General features: G+C 44.5%; 1 protein-coding gene across 3 annotated transcripts in view; it reads right to left on the reverse strand.

The window, feature by feature from the left end:
- Positions 1-18811, reverse strand: part of STAB2 (stabilin 2) — a 121944-nt gene that overhangs the window by 92863 nt on the left and 10270 nt on the right. For 2 of the 3 annotated variants that reach the window (XM_056574537.1, XM_056574538.1), the window contains exons 4-5: positions 4054-4139; positions 1702-1771 (exon numbers count right to left, since the gene is read on the reverse strand). In XM_056574537.1, the coding sequence (XP_056430512.1) occupies positions 1702-1771; positions 4054-4139 (156 nt within the window). Of the gene's footprint in view, positions 1-1701; positions 1772-4053; positions 4140-9058; positions 9077-18811 lie in introns of those variants that run through there. The other variant, XM_056574539.1, reaches the window with a different exon arrangement.

The raw sequence follows: 18811 nt of genomic DNA on the forward strand, positions 1-18811 counted from the left end.
TCTGCATCCCGGGGACCCGTCTCGTCAAGCCGCTCTACATTTCCTCGGTCAACGGAGTTAAATTGGACTGCACCGTGCGTTACCGCACAGAACCCCTGCTCATGAGTATTGGACTGCATCACGAAAAAATTGAACTTTTTGTTTTGCCAAACTGCACCTCTGAAGTCCTCCTTGGTCTGCCATGGCTCCAACACCACTCTCCTACCCTTGATTGGACCACCGGGGAGATCAAGAGCTGGGGGGCTTCTTGCCATAAAAAATGCCTCACGGCCTATCTGGACTATGCTGTGTCTCCTCCTCATAGCCCCTGTCCTGGTAACACTTTGCCCCATGCCCAGCTTCACTCTCTTCCCCCCCTCCCCACTCCCACGCCTTCTGGTTTGCCCGCTGTTGATGAGGTTTCCCGGGACTTCTCCACCATCTGGAAAGAGACCCAAAAATCCCTCATACAGGCCTCATCCCGGATGAAGAAACATCCCGACAAAAAGAGGGGGAGACCTAAGGGGGGGAGGGGTACTGTTATGCCGAGCGCTCCGGGTCCCTGCTCCTCCCCAGAGCGCTCGCGGCGTTCCTCTCTCTGCAGCGCCCCGGTCAGACCCGCTGACCGGGAGCGCTGCACTGACATTGTCGCGGGGATGCGATTCGCATAGCGGGACGCGCCCGCTCGCGAATCGCATCCCAAGTCACTCACCTGTCCCGATCCCCGGCTGTCACGTCCTGGCGCGCGCGGCTCCGCTCTTTAGGGCGCTCCAGCGCTCTAAGATTTAAAGGGCCAGTGCACCAGCTACGTCTGACCTTGCCTCTGCCTAGTCCTTCTGTCCCACGCCTTCTCAGCAGTAGGCGAGGTTGAGCCATTGCCGGTGGATACGACCTGGTTGCTACTGCCGCAGCAAGACCATCCCGCTTTGCGGCGGGCTCTGGTGAAAACCAGTAGCAACCCTAGAACCGGTCCACCGACACGGTCCACGCCAATCCCTCGCTGACACAGAGGATCCACATCCAGCCTGCCGAATCGTAACAGTGGAATACACACATTAGTTTGCCGGTTACTACGAAAATTTCCGTGCGGACATTCCAACATGTGAACATAGCCTTAGACACCAGGAATTGATTCTTCAAAAGTTTTTGCTGGACACAATAATTAAATAAGTGAACTCCTATCATAGATATACCAGGCTTCTCATCCCCTAAATTCTTTACTTAGTAAAACAAAACAACCTTTAGCTTTTTCTTTTCTTCAAACAGAGAAAAATGCAAGAAGCAATATGAAATTCTAAAATAGAAAAGGATCCCTTATTTCTTCTGAAAATTGAATTTACTTTTCCCAATAGAAAGGTAAAAAGACAAATGACAGTACATTACAGTCACGTAACCTTCCCTCAAAGATATCTTATAACCTGCTGCCATCTAGTGGTAATTTAAAAGATTTACAATTATTAATGATAGAGGTTATAAACACTGCGGTGTATGTGCACAACAAAAATAAAATAATAGTAGTAATAGTAATAATAATTAATATGATGATGATTATTAATAATAATGTTGATAATAATGTAACATTTATGGTTATAATTACATAATACTGTTTGTGAAACTATTCAAACATTTAATGAATATTAAGTTTATTATTATATAATATGTACTTACATTTTTAACCTTATGCTAATACTTATTTTCACAACAATGACATTTTGAACATACCAGAGCGACAGTCAGCACCATACATCTTGTTGTCAGCACACCTTTCACAGGCTGTTCCACCGAATCCTTCCTATGCAGAGACTTAAAATAGTCAGCTGAAGTTCATAATTCATGTATAGCTGAAGCCCCTTACTCCAGTATTAGAAAATGGTATTTAAATAAGAATATCAGCCCCCAAGACATATAACATAGTAATAAAATGTTATTGCAAATTGTACCACAGCTGATTTTGTTACCCATTGACTTCAATGGGTAGGAAAATATGGAGCAAATCCAGAAATATTTGAACATACCTTTAGTGGGGAAAAGAGCCACAAAGAATCAAGCATTGTAGGTGTATAATTTCATATATTTCCTGTTGACTTTCAGCTAGCAAATGGCCCCAGCATTTAAAAACAAACAAACAAAAAATGCAGCATTTTTCGGAAAATCCCCAAGTGTAGCCACCCTCAATAAACCAGAAAGAACTCAGGGTATGTTCACACTGCAGAATTCTGCGAGCGGAGATCCCCTCAGGTGGCTGCTGCTGAAAATACTTTGGCAGTAGGACTGCGGGACACTGCGCCGTCACCATTGATCGCTATGCAGTACTCGCGGAATTCTGCAGTGTAAACGTACCCTTAGGGAGGTACTTGTGCAGTGCAGCAACTGAGTTGAGACTGTGGTTTAGGCAAAGCACAAAGCCTTTTACACAAACAAAGCTTTCTATACACAATGGCCCTCATTTACTATTGCAAACCTGACATGTTTTGCCGGGTTGTGCGCCAGATTCTGTCGCATTGCGCCAGAAATTCTGTCTGTGCCAGATGTTGCGCCAGAATTGAAAAAACCCAGACTAATGCTCCATTTTGCTAAGAAAACCCCAAAAAGGGCGTGGTCGTCTGGGGAAGGGGCGTGGTCTCAGAAAAGGGGCGTGTTCCCGACATTTTCACAACAATCCAACATATTTACTAAGGTTTCCACATAAAATGTGGTGGATTTGAGCTGAGGAAAACCCTACAGATCAGAGCATGTGTAAAAAAAAGCAAAGTGTAGGGAAAGTGGAAAATGTAGGGAAACCTTAGTAAATACTGTGGAAAATAATTGTAGGGAATTAAAACCCACAAAGAAACCTACATTCCACTCTTAGTAAATAAGGGTCAATATTTAAATTTACTAACCATTATTTATGTAATATTTTGGGTAAAGTGAAAATAAATCAAATGCAGTGATCCCTCAACTTACAATGGCCTTGGATTACAATATTTTCAACATATGGTATTTTCTGGATTCCTTTGTAATGTGAAACCAGACTCAACATACAATGCTACAGACAGTTCAGATCTGTGAAACATGTCAATGGCTGGAAGAACTAATTTGAATGGGCATGCACTGGTAAAACCCCTGTATTACTGAAGTGCATACACTGACCAGCTGTCTTGTAGTTTCCCCTACAGTACAGGGAGGTATAACATGTTCTGTACTACTCTTTACCTGTGCCAGGGTTAGCTGCTCCTTTATACACCAGGTGAGGGCGGCTCCATTTAACTTTTTTAGGACACTTTGTCTTCTGTAAAGGACCCTGAAGAAGCTACATAGACAGTGATTTACAGCCCCCAGCAGCTCTTTCTTACTTGTATATGTAAGGAAATGCTTTATCTGTATTAGTTATCCACTTACTTTTCTTTAAATGGACACTGGCACAGTACAGTAACTTTTGATGTTATGTTATAAAGCATGCAAAAACAATATGTTTTGCAGTTGCCATCACCAGAAATTTTTTCATTATTTCATACTAAAAAAGCCAGTCAAAAAAGTGGCCACTAGGGGTCTCCCTGTGTCCTGGGACAACATACCAGTCTTGCAGTGTCCAGTGGTCATCTACACGCCATGGACACCATGAGTGATTGACAGGGCTGCAGGCAGGTCCAGAGCTGCTGTGCTCCCGGCCCTCTGAGAGTCAGAGCAGAGTGAGAGAGGGGGAGGAGTCATCATAGTGAGGAGAAGAGAGGGACACGCCCCTTGCCTCTGTATGGCCAGAAACCTCAATGGGCAATGATGGCAAGTAAATAAAGGTAATTCTAAGAGAAATATAGGTCATAGACACATACGATTAGATACTACATGATCAGATTATATGTTCATGATCAGGATGAGGTATTGAGCAACATATAACATTTTTTTTTTGGGAGGGGGGGGGGTGGGATCTGACAGGTATGCTTTAATCCTCATCCTAGTTTTGGATGATATTTTGGGGCTTCAGAACAAATTACCAGGTTTCCATAGAGTTATGGTCTCAACATACAATGGTTTCAACATACAATGGTTGTCCTGGACCCAATTTATATACAGAGAAGCAACTTGAGAGCATACCTGACAAGAGCATACACCATTACCCTCCATCCCATCAGAGCACGTTCCTCGGTTATTACATGGGGATGATGCTCCACCTGGACATTCTGTTGATAAATGACATCAGTGTAAGGAAAATAAAATATATAAATTAAATCAAGTATATACATTCAGGGACAGCTGCCTCCAAGTAAAATCCTTTGTGTATTTGAAATGTCTTTCTGGTTTACACAGAAAGGCTGATATCTGCACAGCATTTCCCGAGGCTGAGGGTATTGTAAACACTATTTATTACCAGTATTGGTTTAAGTGCTTTTAGGAAGTGTTTGATGTGCAGGTGAATATTCTGAACATGGCTCGGATCAGAACATATCAGGGACACTACCAGATGACAAAAATAAAGGACATTTTGACAGAATAGAAGTATTTCTACATTCTACCACTGCACAACAATACTTCAACAATATGTGCATAGATTAAAAGTACATGGGAATGCAAGAAACTTTTGAAATATATCTACTTCTCCCTTTCATTCCCCTTTTCTCCTAATCTTGTAACTAATTCTGGAAGACTGCCCACTGAGGGATTAAGTTAAATGCTGCCCATAGAACAGTGGCAAAGACAGACCTTCACAGAGAAGCTGCTAAAATATCAAGAGTCTTCTATCTGAACCCAACACTTGATGCACAGCTTACACTGCTCATTAATCTATAATGCTCCATGTATGAGTTATATAACGGCTAGAAGTAGTGCTACTTTACATGTACATATTGGACAATTTATTGACCATTCAAGCCTTTTTCACAGACACCTTTTTCTGCATTTAAAACATTTTTGTATGCATTTTTGTGACAATAACTGTGACTTTAAAGGGGTATTCCAGGCAAAACCTTTTTATATATATATCAACTGGCTCCGGAAAGTTAAACAGATTTGTGAATAACTTCTATTAAAAAATCTTAATCCTTCCAATAGTTATTAGCTTCTGAAGTTTTTTGTCTAACTGCTCAATGATGATGTCACGTCCCGGGAGCTGTGCATGATGGGAGAATATCCCCATAGGAACTGCACAGTTCCCGGGATGTGAGTCATCAGAGAGCAGTTAGACAGAAAACAACAACTTAACTTCAGAAGCTAATAACTATTGGAAGGATTAAGATTTTTTAATAGAAGTAATTTACAAATCTGTTTAACTTTCCGGAGCCAGTTGATATATAAAAAAAAGTTTTGGCATGGAATACCCCTTTAAGTACACATGTATTTTTAAGGTGCTTACAGAAAAGCATATTGTGAAAAAAGAAACAGGAAAACAACATACCTATTCAATGCTGCATTTCATTAAAACTCTAAAAATGTTCCAGAAACACCAAAATCCAAAATGTTATGATATTTTAAGGGTTATATTTTTACATAATAACAAAACTTATCTCAGTTATATTTTTGCTGTATAAGTACCAATTTCTAGTGGATATGCTTGTCACCATGACTGGCCTTTTCTGTTGGTTAAATGGGCACTGTCAGATACAAAAACTTTTTATATGTTGTACATCTTGGTGATCGGGATGACCCTTATGTTTCTAATGACTGATCAATACACTAATACTAATATGTCATTGCTGCTGGAAAAATATATCTGTTACCTACCCCTTAACCCATATACATTATCTTGCACTATGCTCGTGACTACGATTGAGGCCTTGCCATGACACCGATACAACTGAGATAAGGAGTAGAAAGACAAAATATCTCACGAACAGAGAACTCTGGGATTTCCCAGTAGAGAAACTTCTGCCAAGAAATTAATGGACACTACATATGCTAATATGTACGGACACAATAATCAAACAACCAATCAAAATGTAACATGCTGATTCTGACATCATAACTAAACCTCCTTCTTTGTCCAATGTAAAAACTAAATGTACTTCCTGAATTAAACAGAACTCTTTAAGGGAGCAGCTGAGTTTCCTGCTAAGAGAGAGTTCTACTAACATCCTGTGTGGTGTATATTTTCTTATGTCGACACTTGGCAGTTTATATCAGCACAGTCAATCAAATTTGAAAACCTCCCCTCGGACCATCCTTAACATTGGTAAAACAATAACCTTTCTAATATACTTCAAAAGAAAATGTTATTTGATTTTTATAGAAACATGGCTTAACAAGATTTTAACCAAGTGAGCTAAAGAAAAAGTGTATTAAAAATAAATAAAAGTGCTAGGGACAAAAAAATACATACACATACGCAGGATTAGGTACTGAGTAACATATTAATATTTTTTGGGGATCTGACAGTTATGCTTAAAGGTTCTACTTATATAACTGAAAAATGTGCTGACAAGCAAATTACTTTTTGACCCTCTGGTCATTTGTAATATCTCATGTCTCCTGTTTTGACAATACAGGTAAAAGTGCTTACACAAATGTTTTTACTAGGATAGCAGGGTAATGACAGACTCCTTACTTTGAGGTCCTCAGGGATCAGAGATTAAATGTACAGAAAAACTGCTTAAAGTACGTAAAAAACAAAAGTGACAAAGATGTAGTCAGGAAGTACATTGAAAACCGAACGCTAACAAGCAGTTTCCTGTAGGCTTTACTCTGAAAACAATGTAACAAATGTGAGCACTTGAAAAATTCACTGGGCCGGATTTTCTGTTCCAAATGTGCCAGAATCCTGGCTTAATGTGCACTAGAAACCAGACCTAAATACATTGTAAAAGCTTTATTATCATTTGCATAATAGTGATAGTTTGACATGGAGGCATGGCTTATCCGTAAATAGGCCTGGCTTAAAAGAAAATGGCACGTCTTTGGATGTAACACTGTGTGCCAAATTTTGCACTCAAATTTTAGCACAAAATATTGCACTAAACTAAACCAACTAATCTATATATATATAAAACTAAATGAGGGAGATTTATGAAAACCTTGTCCAGTTGCCCATAGCAACCAATCAGATCGCTTCTTTCATTTTTCACAGGATTTCTAAAAATGAAAGAAGTGAGCTGATTGGTTGCTATGGGCAACTGGGCAAGTTTTCCTCTGGACAGGTTTTGATAAATCTCCCCCAATGTGTGTGTGTATGTGTGTATGTTCTAGCATCACTTCCAAACGGCTAAAGATATTAACATGAAACTTGGCACACATGTTACTTATATGTCAACAACAAATATAGGGTAGGTATTTTAACCCTTACTCACCCCCATTTTCCAGGGGCCTGGTTGATGTTTAAAGTCCCATACAAGTCAATGGGAAATATGTTAGTGCATAACTTCCAAATGACTGGAGATATTTCGATAATGCTTGGTCACATGTTACTTATATGTCCACTTAAAATATAGGATAGATTATTTAACCCTTAACTACCCCCATTTGTGAGGGTTAGGGTTTTTATTTAAAGTCCCATGCAAATCAATGGGAAATGTATGTTCCCACATAACTTCCGTACGGCTGGAGATATTTCAATACCTGGTACACATATTATATATATATATATAGGAGGACGGGATAGGAGGATGGGATAGGAGGACCAGGATAGGAGGACGGGATAGGAGGTCGGGATAGGAGGTCGGGATAGGAGGTTGGGATAGGGGTCGGGATAGGAGGTCGAGATAGGAGGATGAGATATGAGGAAGGGATAGGAGGACGGGATGGAAGGACGGGATAGGAGGATGGGATAAGAGGTCAGGATAGGAGGTTGGGATAGATGGACTGGATAGGAGGACGGAATAGGAGGTCGAGATAGGAGGTCGAGATAGGAGGACGGGATAGGAGGTCTGGATAGGAGGTTGGGATAGGAGGTCGGGATAGGCGGTCGGGATAGGAGGTCGAGATAGAGAAGGTCGGGATAGGAGGTCGGGATAGGAGGTTGGGATAGGAGGAAGGGGTTATGAGGACGGGATAGGAGGACGGGATAGGAGGACAGGATAGGAGGTTGGGATAGATGGACTGGATAGGAGGACGGGATAGGAGGTTGAGATAGGTGGTCAAGATATGAGGATGGGAAAGAAGGACGAGATAGGAGGTCGGGATAGGAGGTCGGGATATGAGGGTGGGATAGGAGGACGGGATAGGAGGTCAGGATAGGAGGTTCGAGATAGGAGGTCAGGATAGGAGGTTGAGATAGGAGGACGGGATAGAAGGTCGGGATAGGAGGTCGGGATAGGAGGTCAGGATAGGAGGTCGAGATAGGAGGACGGGATAGGAGGACGGGATAGGAGGTCGGGATAGGAGGTCGAGATAGGAGGTTTGGATAGATGGACTGGATAGGAGGACAGGATAGGAGGTCGGGATAGGAGGTCGGAATAGAAGGTTGAGATAGGAGGTTGAGATAGGAGGACGGGATAGGAGGTCGAGATAGGAGGTCGAGATAGGACGGAGTAGGAGGTCAGGATAGGAGGTCATGATAGGAGGTCGAGATAGGAGGACAGGATATGAGGACTGGATGTGGTGAGGAAAAATGACCTTAAGGTAGGCGCTCATGGAATTTCACAGCCAAGTCATGGAAGTGAGTTAAATTCAGGCTTTATTTGTTCATAGCATCAATAACGCGTTTCGGGGTCAGCATACCCATTTTCAGATTGACAGATTTTCCGCAGGCAAAAGCTAGTAGGTGATAATATCATAAATACCAGGGCCAATATTACCAATAATACCAGTATACATGAAACCAATTATACTACTACATAAAGAGTGAATTATATCACAATACTGAGTAAAAACCACTTTACACAGACTAACAATACCAATAATAGCAGTAAACAAATAATACAAGGGCCAAATTATACTGGGGCATCAGGAACACAGTATACATCAGTGACTGACTAATGCACTGAACTGTTACCGAATAAAGCCACTGTACACAGACCAGTATTCCCCATGCCCATATAGAAGTAGATACAAACTGTACCCAGGATCTGTATACAATATAAATAATCATATACAGGACTATATAGAGGTATATACCAGCTGTACACAGATCTGTATACTATGTAAGTGATTAAAGTTGTATCCAGGGACTCACAGGAGACATCTTTTCTGATCAAACATGACAAACATTTCTGACAAACATGTTAGACTCTGTATTTTTACAGTACCCTCCTGATCTCTACACAATGGGGAAGATTTATCAAAACCTGTCCAGAGGAAAAGATCCCTTCTTTCATTTTTCAGAGGCCTTTTAAAAAATGAAAGAAGCGATCTGATTGGTTGCTATGGGCAACTCAGCAACTTTTCCTCTGGATAGGTTTTGATAAATCTTCCCCAATATCCCCATCTATTGGTCAGCTAGGTTACTAGCAAGGTATACAGCCAGGTAGGTGAATGGATAGGTAGGTAGATAGGTAGATATCCAGGTGGTTAGGTAGGTAGGGAGGCAACTAGATAGGTACGTGGGTGGTTAGTTAGGCAGACAGCCAGGAAGGTAGGAAGGTGTCTAGCTAGCTAGACAGGTAGCTAGATAGTCAGGTAGGTAGCTATCTGGGTAAGTGAACAGCCAAGTAGGTAGGTTGGTATGTATACAGAAAGGTGGGTAAGGTAGGCAGACAGCCAGATGTGTGGGCAGTCAGGTAGTTATACAGCCAGGTGGGTGAGCAGGAAGGTAGTCTGACAGCCATGGGGGTGGGCGGGTGGGCAGGTAGTCTGAAAGCTATGGGGGTGGGCAGGCGGGCAGGTAGTCTGACAGCCATGGGGGTGGGTGGGCGGTCAGGTAGTCTGTCAGCCATGGAGGTGGGCGGGTGGACATTTAGTCTGACAGCCAGGGGGTGGGCGGGGGCTCAGGTAGTCTGACAGCCAGGGGGGTGGGCAGGTAGTCTGACAGCGAGAGGGGCGGGCGGTCAGGTAGTCTGACAGCCAGGGGGGTGGGCGGGCAAGTAGTCTGACAGCCAGGGGGGTGGGCGGGCTTGCAGGTAGTCTGACAGCCAGGGGGGATGGGCAAGTAGTCTAACAGCCAGGGGGTGGGCGGGCGTGCAGGTAGTCTGACAACCAGGGGGAGGGTAGACAGGTAGTATGGCAGCCAGGGGGGAGGGTGGGCAGGTAGCCTGACAGCCAGGGGAGAGGGTTGGCAGGTAGTCTGACAGCCAGGGAGGGGAGTGGGCGGGCGGGCAGGTAGTCTGACAGCCAGGGGGCTGGGCGGTCAGGTAGATAAGTCCCCAAGACGCCCCCTAAGCCCCCCTCTCCCACAGATACATTAAAAATAACAAAAATATATACTCACTTAGTCCCGCGGTTCAGTCTGGTTGCATACTCCTTCCTCTGCATGGCAGTGACCTCTGTCCTCCACAGTGCAGGCACCGATGAGTGACGTCAACGGCGCCTGCGTCAGGGCAGAGGTCACGGCAGGCCTGCTGTGACTCACAGGCATGTATGTTCTAACTGTATGTGCACGGGCGCATACAGTTTAAAGCAGCGCTCCTCGCTTGGGGATCCGGGGCAAGTGTCCTGGATTCCCAAACGCGGGCGGCAAAAATTTTTTTTTTCTACAGTGCTGCTGGGCCTATTTTAAGATAGGGGCCTGGAGCGGCTGCTCCATCCACCCCTATGTTAATCCAGCCCTGGGGGTCTTTATGGGAGTGTGTGCTGTGGAAAGATATGCAAAGATACCCTCTCTTATGTTTCCTTGGGTTGCTCTGAGACACCACTATCTGTAAGGGCATCCACATGGGAATCCCAGACCTTAGTCCATTGCTCGAAAAGGCTGCCCCAGAGAATATCTGTACATGGCCAGTTGGTTCTGCCTATGTCTCTTCTGCTGCCGCTTGAAGTTGTAGTACCCCTGTAGCAGTACACGATAGACAAGTTGCAACTTTGCTGCCTTGTGCTGATATGTTGTAGGTTTGGGCAAACTCCCATTTAACGTGTAATTCTATCCCTGTAATTATTTTCACTGAAAACCTCCTATAAATACCTTTTTTCTGTCCTGATCGGTAGCTTAGTTTCCTGCCATGTGTGAGGGGAGGAAGGAGGCGTGGACGGCAGGCGCGATGTCATCTGATGCCTGCCAGGGCTCACATCTGCCCTTCTTCCTCTATGCTGTGTTCCCTCTCGGGAAGCACGCATAGAGGCTGAGCACAAAGCAGGGACGGCAGCAAAACTACTATTACCAGCTGGTGGCACCCTATTTGTGAAAGACTAATCTACAAACTAATTTGACCATGTAAAATTAGTAATTATAACTTAATAGCAATTTTTCAGTTTAGCAGTGTGGCTAATAGAAGACCTCGATCAGTGCTATTGGGAGGAAGGCCCGATCCACTCTTCTTGCAGGACAGCGGAGCCTGATGATGCGGCCGGCCATGTCAGAAGTGCGCCCCGCTATGCTGCGAGTACACAAACCAATGTACGAAAACAAGATCAATTTGGCTCACTATTGCATACGTTTTTGTTTGTGATACACATTTGTATGTAAAATAAGTAGTAGAAGGAGTGAGCTAAAAGCACAAGGATACTCCAGGTGCCAGTCTGTCAACGAGGACCAATGGTACTAGCAAGCGCAGTGACCGAAGCTAATATATATACATTGCATACAACTTGAGAGCTCTGCTCTCAAAAAGTCAAACATTAGAACACCTTTATGCCATATCCTAAGAGCCTACAGATCCCAACTTGCAGTTAGGTGGAAATCCTCTTCTGTCCCTTCTACAGCCGACATTATAGAAGCTGTCAAGTCCAATTGTTTTTACGAAACGACGTGCGCCTGGAAGCTAAACAACAGACGGACCTGCGAGTCGAGATGGAAGACCTGGGCGAAGCACTATCCACTGGCCTAGGTGTAGCTAATTAACCATTCACATCACTTCTATCACGGTTTTATTAGATTTCATGCTGTTCTGGGATCCATTTCATTAAATTATGTTCATCCTATATTATTAAATGGTACTACTCTAACTACCCATTACTACTTATGATTACTGGGTGTCACACTTTGCACATATTTCCGGGGAATCTTCCTGTGACGAGAGAGGGGAGGACTACGGGATCTAGTCATGAAAAATCCTATTCTTCACTGCAGAGTTATAGGTATGACTATAAAATACTTTAAAACTGCTTATGTGACGTTTTTACTTTTCAAGATGACCTATAATGATCTGTCGGATATGTCTATAATATCCGCAACATCCAAAGACATGATTCTGCAAATTAATATTTCTACATACAGCTGAGTGATTGCTTTAGTAATATTTAGTGTTGAGCGGCATAGGCCATATTCGAATTCGCGAATATTCGCGAATATATGGACGAATATTCGTCATATATTCGCGAATATTCGCATATTCGTTATACCCTCGCTTTATTTTCGCGTATGCGAAAATACGCGTATGCTAAAATTAACATATGTGAAAATTCGCATATGCGAAAATTAACATATGCAAATTTTCGCGTAGCGAATTTTCGTATATGCGAATTTTTGCACGCCAGTCTCACACAGTAGTATTACAGCCTTCTTTACACCACACAAGCTGGAAGCAGAGAAGGGTGATCACTGTGATGTGTACTGTGAAGAAAAAAATAAATAAAAAACGAATATTCGTAATTACGAATATATAGCGCTATATTCGCGAAATTCGCGAATTCGCGAATATGCGATATTCGCGAATAATATTCGAATTGCGAATATTCGCGAGCAACACTAGTAATATTTATATAACTGTATTATATTTCTTATGTATTGTTCCTTGGCCACGTTGTTTTCTTTGGCCAATCTTTCCTTTGTTGTAAATTTCTCAAAAAAAAATCCAATAAAAATCATTTAAACCACAAAAAGTCAAACATAGCTTTCAACATCTAGAAATAGAATGATGAGCACTCACCAATCCTGACATGGACATGCAGGAAGGCAAACGACCATCCCCACTGCATGTCCCTGCTAGTCTGAATAAAGTAATCGGAAGACTACAGGACTGGTGAGTGCTCACTCATTATATTTCTAGATTATAAGAGATACGTCTGTATCTGTTTGCATATGTTTTAAATGTATACTTTATTTTTGTTAAAATGTAAAACTATGTAAAACCTGTAAAGCAAGTACACTTTTCCCACAGAATACGTCACTAACAGACTTCTATGGGGAGAAAGACACTTACCACAGCATATGATTTTTTTGTGGTACAGAAAAGTAGTGAATGTAGAATTTTTCTAGTCCACAAAAAAACTGAAAATCATACACAAATATACAGGGGGCAAAACAGGCCCAAACTGACATACTTTTGGCAATGTTTTACATAATGTAATTCTATCAATATACCACAGCATACATTTAGGTACTGTTGAAATGCATCTCTTCTGGCGAACTGCTGTGGTATAGATATCAACGAGTCCTTAAAGGGGTACTCCACTGGAAAACATTTTATTTTAAATCAACTGGTGCACAGAAAGTTAAACAGATTTGTAAATGACTTCTATTTAAAAATCTTAACCCTTCCAGTACTTATCAGCTGCTGTATGTTCCATAGGAAGTTCTTTTCTTTTTGAATTTCCTTTCTGTCTGACTACAGTGCTCTCTGCTGACACCTCTGTCCATTTTCTGAACTGTCCAGATTAGGAGAAAATCCCCATAGCAAACCTATCCTGTTCTGAACAGTTCCTGACACAGACAGAGGTGTCAGAAAAGAGCACCTGTGGTCAGACAAAGGAAACTCAAAAAGAAAAGAACTTCCCCTGGATCATACAGCAGCTGATAAGTACTGGAAGGGTTAAGATTTTTAAATAGAAGTCATTTACAAAAATGTTTATCTTTCTGGCACAAGTTGATTTAAAAAAAAAAAAATGTTTTCCAGGAAGGTACCCCTTTAACCCCTTAAGGACGCAGGACGTAAATGTACGTCCTGGTGAGGTGGTACTTAACGCACCAGGACGTACATTTACGTCCTAAGCATAACCGCGGGCATCGGAGCGATGCCCGGATCATGCGCGGCTGATCCCGGCTGCTGATCGCAGCCAGGGACCCGCCGGCAATGACCGACGCCCGCGATCTCGCGGGCGTCCGCCATTAACCCCTCAGGTGCCGGGATCAATACAGATCCCGGCATCTGCGGCAGTGCGCGATTTGAATGAATGATCGGATCGCCCGCAGCGCTGCTGCGGGGATCCGATCATTCATAACGCCGCATGGAGGTCCCCTCTCCTTCCTCCGTGCGGCTCCCGGCGTCTCCTGCTCTGGTCTGTGATCGAGCAGACCAGAGCAGAAGATGACCGAAAACACTGATCTGTTCTATGTCCTATACATCATGGTATTGCTATGAAGAAGTCCCCTATGGGGACTATTCAAGTGTAAAAAAAAAATTTAAAAAAATGTAAAAGTAAAAAAAAAGTGAAAAATCCCCTCCCCCAATAAAAAAGTAAAACGTCCGTTTTTTCCTATTTTACCCCCAAAAAGCGTAAAAAACATTTTTTATAGACATATTTGGTATCGCCGCGTGCGTAAATGTCCGAACTATTAAAATAAAATGTTAATGATCCCGTACGGTGAACGGCGTGAACGAAAAAAAAAAAAAAAAAGTCCAAAATTCCTACTTTTTTAATACATTTTATTAAAAAAAAATGATAAAAAGTGTATTAAAAGTTTTTTATATGCAAATGTGGTATCAAAAAAAAGTACAGATCATGGCGCAAAAAATGAGCCCCCATACCGCCACTTATATGGAAAAATAAAAAAGTAAGAGGTCATCAAAATAAAGGGATTATAAACGTACTAATTTGGTTAAAAAGTTTGTGATTTTTTTTAAGCACAACAATAATATAAAAGTATATAATAATGGGTATCATTTTAATCGTATTGACCCTCAGAATAAAGAACACATGTCATTTTTACCATAAATTGTACGGCGTGAAAACAAAACCTTCCAAAATTAGCAAAATTGCGTTTTTCGTTTTAATTTCCCCACAAAAATAGTGTTTTTTGGTTGCGCCATACATTTTATGATATAATGAGTGATGTCATTACAAAGGAAAACTGGTCACGCAAAAAATAAGCCCTCATACTAGTCTGTGGATGAAAATATAAAAGAGTTATGATTTTTAGAAGGCGAGGAGGAAAAAATGAAAACGTAAAAATTTAATTGTCTGAGTCCTTAAGGCCAAAATGGGCTGAGTCCTTAAGGGGTTAAAGAGTTTTTATACCGACACTATTTCTAAAGTCCTTTGGATGAATATCCCTATTTAATAGACTGAGTCTTTATCCATGACTTGCTGTCAGATGAAGAACTAAATACTGTTGAGCTTGTAAGATGTCTGGTTGTGGAGCCCTATGTGGTTAATGGTGAGTCCAATTTTCTAAAAGAGGTAGAGTAAAGAATGATTCCAGTTTATATTTCAATGAAACGCACCGTGAAATCTGGCAAATCTTCTATTAAAATCTTAAAGTCCCAAAGGAAACCTATCACTTAAAGATGATACATATCACATTTTAGCTTATGTTGCCGTATCTCCAACCCTTAGTGAATGTATACAATACAGCAGTGGTCTCCAACCTGCGGACCTCCAGATGTTGCAAAACTACAACTCCCAGCATGCCCGGACAGCTGTTGGCTGTCCGGGCATGCTGGGAGTTGTAGTTTTGCAACATCTGGAGGTCCGCAGGTTGAAGACCACTGCAATACAGTATATGGGTCAATAATCACAATCTCGTAGGCATTTCTATTAAGATAAAAGCCTATTTTGTCCCACAGATTGAGGAAACATAGACACGTGGTTAAATCTACTTTGTCATCAGCTCCAGAAGCTGTCATCCAGTCGCTGTCAGGCTCAGGAAGGAACTGATCGGTTGCTGGTGTTTTCAAAGCTGCTCTCTAGCCCTTTAAGATAAGGACAGAGGATATTTTTCCTCACAGAACTGACAGCAGAAACAATGCCCAAACTTTATTCGAACAAAATGTCCTTAATGAAATATGCAGGAAGTTTAGGAAAAGGAAAGCGGGGTATTAGCCAGTACATCAATAAATGCAGAAGAGATACCTGTCACGATGCCGGCTGGCAGGTAGTGGATCCTCTGTGCCAGAGAGGGATGGCGAGGACCGCGCTAGTGGACCGGTTCTAAGCCACTACAGGTTTTCACCAGAGCCCGCCGCAAAGCGGGATGGTCTTGCTGCGGCGGTAGTGACCAGGTCGTATCCACTAGCAACGGCTCACCTCTCTGGCTGCTGAAGATGCTGAAGATAGGCGCGGTACAATGGAGTAGGCAGAAGCAAGGTCGGACGTAGCAGAAGGTCGGGGGCAGGCGGCAAGGATCGTAGTCAGGGGCAACGGCAGGAGGTCAGGAACACGGACTAGGAACAGACAAGGAATGCTTTCACTAGGCACAAGTGCAACAAGATCCGGCAAGGGAGTGCAGGGGAAGTGAGGTAATATAGGGAAGTGCACAGGTGATACCAATTAAGCTAATTGGGAAGATTGGGCCAGGCACCATCATTGGTGCACTGGCCCTTTAAATCGCAGAGACCCGGCGCGCGCGCGCCCTAGGGAGCGGGGCCGCGCGCGCCGGGATAGGACCGAGGGAGAGCGAGTCAGGTACGGGGACCGGGGTGCGCATCGCGAGCGGGCGCTACCCGCATCGCGAATCGCACCCCGGCTGAAGGCGGGACCGCAGCGCACCCGGTCAGTGGATCGGACCGGGGCGCTGCAACAACGAAGATGAGGCGAGCGCTCCGGGGAGGAACGGGGACCCGGAGCGCTCGGCGTAACAGTACCCCCCCCCTTGGGTCTCCCCCTCTTCTTGGGGCCAAAGAACCTGAGAAAAAAAAACTCAATTTTTCCAAGAAGAGGTCCGATGCAAATTAGGAGGGGTTCTGTGTGGAAACGTACAAGACAGTCCAATCTTTTATTGTAAAAACAATAGATGTAGAGGGGTCTGGCGAGACTGGTCACAGGAACGTAGAACCTGTTGATGAGAGAGGCCAGAAAAAATTTTCCTGCAGATCCGGAATCCAAGAAGAGCATAGTAGAGAAGGAGAAAGTAGAGGCAGATATCCGCACAGGCACAGTAAGGCGTGGAGAAGCAGAGTAGACATCAAGAACTGTGTCACCTTCGTGCGGAGTCAGCGTGCGTCTTTCCAGGCGGGGAGGACGGACAGGACAATCCCTCAGGAAGTGTTCGGTACCGGCACGGTACAGGCAAAGATTCTCCATGCGACGTCGTGTCCTCTCTCGAGGTGTCAAGCAAGACCGGTCAACATGCATAGCCTCCGCGGCGGGAAGCACAGGAACAGATTGCAGAGGACCAGAGGAGAGAGGAGCCGGAGAGAAAAAACGCCTCGTGCGAACAAAGTCCATATCCAGGCGGAGCTCCAGACGCCATCCGGAAGAACGCATGTCAATGCGAGTGGCTAGATGAATGAGTTCATGTAGGTCAGCAGGAGTCTCTCGTGCGGCCAGAACATCTTTAATGTTGCTGGATAGGCCTTTTTTAAAGGTCGCGCAGAGAGTCTCACTATTCCAGGACAACTCGTAAGCAAGAGCACGGAACTGAATGGCATACTCGCCAACGGAAGAAACACCCTGGGCCAGGTTCAGCAGGGCAATCTCGGCTGAAGAAGCTCGGGCAGGTTCCTCAAAGACACTTCGAATTTCCGAGAAGAAGGAGTGTACAGAGGCAGTGACGGGGTCATTGCGGTCCCAGAGCGGTGCGGCCCATGACAGGGCTTTTCCAGACAGAAGGCAGAACACGAAAGCCACCTTAGACCTTTCAGTAGGAAACTGGTCCGACATCATCTCCAAGTGCTGGGAACATTGCGAAAGAAAGCCACGGCAATACTTAGAGTCCCCATTAAATTTGTCCGGCAAGGACAGGCGGAGGCTAGGAGTGGCCACTCGCTGCGGAAGGGGTGCAGGAGCTGGCGGAGGAGATGATTGCTGAAGAAGTTGCGAATGTTGGCGCAGTTCCGACAGCTGGTGGGTTAGAAGGGCGACCTGTCGGGCGATATCAGAGGCAACTGGTAGGGGATGTTGGTGCAAAATGGTGGACACTTCCGACAGCTGGTGGGTTAGATGGGCGATCTGTCGGGCGATATCAGAGACAACTGGCAGGGGAACCTCAGCGGGATCCATGGCCGGATCTACTGTCACGATGCCGGCTGGCAGGTAGTGGATCCTCTGTGCCAGAGAGGGATGGCGAGGACCGCGCTAGTGGACCGGTTCTAAGCCACTACAGGTTTTCACCAGAGCCCGCCGCAAAGCGGGATGGTCTTGCTGCGGCGGTAGTGACCAGGTCGTATCCACTAGCAACGGCTCACCTCTCTGGCTGCTGAAGATGCTGAAGATAGGCGCGGTACAATGGAGTAGGCAGAAGCAAGGTCGGACGTAGCAGAAGGTCGGGGGCAGGCGGCAAGGATCGTAGTCAGGGGCAACGGCAGGAGGTCAGGAACACGGACTAGGAACAGACAAGGAATGCTTTCACTAGGCACAAGTGCAACAAGATCCGGCAAGGGAGTGCAGGGGAAGTGAGGTAATATAGGGAAGTGCACAGGTGATACCAATTAAGCTAATTGGGAAGATTGGGCCAGGCACCATCATTGGTGCACTGGCCCTTTAAATCGCAGAGACCCGGCGCGCGCGCGCCCTAGGGAGCGGGGCCGCGCGCGCCGGGATAGGACCGAGGGAGAGCGAGTCAGGTACGGGGACCGGGGTGCGCATCGCGAGCGGGCGCTACCCGCATCGCGAATCGCACCCCGGCTGAAGGCGGGACCGCAGCGCACCCGGTCAGTGGATCGGACCGGGGCGCTGCAACAACGAAGATGAGGCGAGCGCTCCGGGGAGGAACGGGGACCCGGAGCGCTCGGCGTAACAA

Source organism: Hyla sarda, chromosome 4, assembly GCF_029499605.1.
Source record: "Hyla sarda isolate aHylSar1 chromosome 4, aHylSar1.hap1, whole genome shotgun sequence".
NCBI classification, from domain to species: domain Eukaryota; kingdom Metazoa; phylum Chordata; class Amphibia; order Anura; family Hylidae; genus Hyla; species Hyla sarda.